Source organism: Enoplosus armatus, chromosome 7 (assembly GCF_043641665.1).
Source record: "Enoplosus armatus isolate fEnoArm2 chromosome 7, fEnoArm2.hap1, whole genome shotgun sequence".
Classification (NCBI taxonomy): Eukaryota; Metazoa; Chordata; class Actinopteri; order Centrarchiformes; family Enoplosidae; genus Enoplosus; species Enoplosus armatus.
In genome coordinates this window covers 749,768-753,071 of record NC_092186.1, presented here as the reverse complement: position 1 = coordinate 753,071, position 3,304 = coordinate 749,768, and the positions used below count along the sequence as shown (strand labels likewise).

Genomic DNA, 3,304 nt, shown 5'->3' with positions numbered 1-3,304 from the left:
GCTTTTATCAGCTCTCCTCTTTAATGAGATGCAAAGCTCCAATCAATGCTCGTTAGTCATTCTGGGGGGAATACAGCTCGGCATGCTGGGAAACCCCCTGAGGCCTTTGCTCCATCTTTTTAATTCTTTCCCGTTCGTCACGTTATCTGTGAATACGCTCAGAGTTCAGGGAGGACGATGCAGCGTCCACGTGTTTCAGTCAGTGAGATTTAAATGTCACAGAGCAGCAGACTCATCACAGCAGTATTTATTCATCACTAACTGTCCTCGACACAGAAAACAACAGAGGAGTAGACGCACCGCTCGCACCATTCACACATTTAAGTGATCTTGCTTATATTTGAAGTGATCTGTTTAGTTGGATAGAAAATAGAAAAGAACAGAATATGATGAAGTAAAGTGGAGGTCAGGAAAAGTAGTTTTTGATCCAGGTTCATTTTTCCTCTTCATGATAGTTTTACAGTTTTTATTGATTGAACCAGAACTACAACAACCAGCTAAAACTAGCCTGAACAAACTCTTTTAGCAGCTAAATACAACCACTAGGAAACTAACCAAAATGTTTTAGCTCCTGGTAAACTGAACTGTTAGCTAACCTGAGCCAAACTACTTAAACAAACTGTTAGCTTCAAGCTAGCTTCCAAATGGTTTTATATTCTAAATGTAACTGTTAGCTAACCTTCAACGGTGTCAGTTGCTAAATTGAACCTTAAGCTAACTCCTTTAGCTGCTAAAAACAACTTAATTAACCTGAACCCAAACAGTTTAACTGCTGGGCTGCAGGGGATATAATGGAGGCAGACTGCTGAAGACAGCACAAAGTAATTACATGCTCATTGTGATGGAGATGATCTGCACTTGAAGCAGGTTGGGCGTCCAGCTGAAGGACTCTCCCAGAATAAAAACACCAGAGTGGTTTAATTGACCAGTTACTGTTGACTAATTACATTCATGTTGTTTGTCTGTTCCTGCCTCGCTGTCTGAACACAGTGTGATTGGAGTTCATGCTCATTTCCCGCCTTCCCTTTTACCAGATATTCACTTTTCAAGTACTATTCATTTTAATTTGCAGCGGATTGAAAATCTATCGAAGAAATTCTACATAGAATCTAAATCAGTGTAAAGCTGGACAGCATACATGATATGTATACAACACATCATACTAAATGACGTTCACATTTTCTGATTCCTCTTTTAATTTCTGCCATAATGCAAATGTCCTCTTTTCATCTCTTCCTCAGTTTACAGGTCAGAGGTCAGCTATCCAGAGCAGCAGGCGGATTCCAACTCCCAGAATGCCCGAGCAGAGTAACGACTACCGGGTGGTGGTGTTCGGAGCAGGTGGGGTGGGGAAGAGCTCGTTGGTCCTTCGGTTTGTCAAGGGCACCTTCAGAGACACCTACATCCCCACTGTAGAGGACACATACAGACAGGTAGGACACAACCCCCCCCCCCCCCCCATGACCCAAAATGAAACCCTGTTGTGTCATTGAAACTCTTTCACCGGTAATAACTGACTTATTGAATTGATCAGTACCTGTTCTCCCTGCGGTGTCTCTGCAGGTGATCAGCTGTGATAAGAGCGTCTGCACGCTGCAGATCACAGACACAACAGGAAGTCACCAGTTTCCCGCCATGCAGCGCCTTTCCATCTCCAAGGGCCACGCCTTCATCCTGGTCTACTCCATCACCAGCCGGCAGTCACTGGAGGAGCTCAAACCCATATACCAACAGGTCTTTAATTTGGTTTCTAGATGACAACCTAACAGCAGCCTCAGTCATTAAATATGTGGATTGTGCATATTGGACCGTGAAACTTTCCCCTTTCAGCAGCTTGTCCTGTCAATCTGCGTAACGTTAGCTTAAGTGATGTTAGCTCATGTGACGTTAGCTTAGCTCAGTAGCCAAAGTGAAACTGAGAGTTGTCAAGAGGTTCATCAGCTCTAAATGTGAGCTACAATAAGTTGGTCTGGTTTTACAGATGAGCTTTGAGGTTATTAAAATACTGAAAATATATTTATCAGTTGCAGATAATAAGCAGTAAAACAAAGGGATGTACTTTGATCAATGTGATTTTATAATTTATAAAAAGTACATTTATATGCAACTACAGTATTTTCTCTTATGCATTTATCTACAAACAGAATGTGGAAAAGCTCAAAGCAGATTTATTGGCTACAAAGTGAAAACTATAAATTTGAGTCTGAATTCATCCAGAGGACTTGAGCATTTCTACCACATGTAAGGTTTGAAAGCTGTAAGCTGTATTCTGTTGTTTTGAATTTCACTTTCTAAAAGCAGATAACTTGTAGAGGCCGTCACAGACGTACAGTCCTGACTGACTTGATCCCGTGTCCCTCCAGGTTCTGGCCATCAAAGGCACCGTGGAGTCCATTCCCATCATGCTTGTGGGCAACAAAAGTGACGAGACGGCCCAGCGTGAGTTGGACACAAAGGAGGGCGAGGCTCAGGCCGCCGCCTGGAAGTGTGCCTTCATGGAGACGTCGGCCAAGACGAACTCCAATGTGAAGGAACTGTTCCAGGAGCTGCTGGCCCTGGAGAAGAAGAGGGACATGAGCCTGAGCATCGATGGCAAGCGATCGGGAAAACAGAAACGAGCCGACAAGCTGAAGGGGAAGTGCAGCATCATGTAGAGCGAGCGGCGATGACAGACTCGCTGTAGAGATGTGGAAACAGCAGAGGAGGCAGGAGGGGGGACCGGAAGTCTGCTGATGAACTCGACTCCCATTGAGACTCCTCCTCCCTCTTCTTCTTCTTTGGTGGCTCTCCTCCTCCGTCTGTCTGAACACTGAAGCCCAGAGGATCAAAATTATAATGGATATAAAAGAATGGAAACTTTATTTATACCAGGGCCTCAGGCTCCTCCTGGCCCTGAACTGGATTGTGTTTGTGGCCCCAAAATACTGAAAAAACACACACACACAACTAACTGATGCCACCATTAACCATCAAACTAACACTATAATGAAGGAATACTCCACTGATTCTATCGTGAGCCTTGAGTGAAGCCTGAATGTAGAAGCAAAAATTAGAAGACTAAAAAGTACACAAAGAAAAATACATTATACATAAACAAAAATGTACTTTTTCTGATTACAGTCCAGCTCTGATTGGTTTCTGCAGTTCCTCAATACCCAGGAGAATTATTCCATAAATTGGAAAATACCCAAATGCCCAAACCCTGAAAAAGGCTTTTTCTAGCCTAACCTGTAACAAAATAATGGAGTTAGCTAATGATATGCTAACTCCATTATTTAGCTAGTTAGTAAGACATGCTAACGTT

The 3,304-nt window shown here is 43.1% G+C and overlaps 1 protein-coding gene across 1 annotated transcript; it reads left to right on the top strand.

Moving 5' to 3' along the window:
- Nucleotides 1-1,295: 1,295 nt before the first annotated feature.
- Nucleotides 1,296-2,654, top strand: diras1a (DIRAS family, GTP-binding RAS-like 1a). Its single transcript, XM_070909050.1, has 3 exons — nucleotides 1,296-1,433; nucleotides 1,564-1,734; nucleotides 2,364-2,654. Exons 1-3 carry the CDS (start codon nucleotides 1,296-1,298, stop codon nucleotides 2,652-2,654), a joined length of 600 nt encoding a protein of 199 aa, XP_070765151.1.
- The last annotated feature ends 650 nt before the right edge of the window (nucleotides 2,655-3,304 follow it).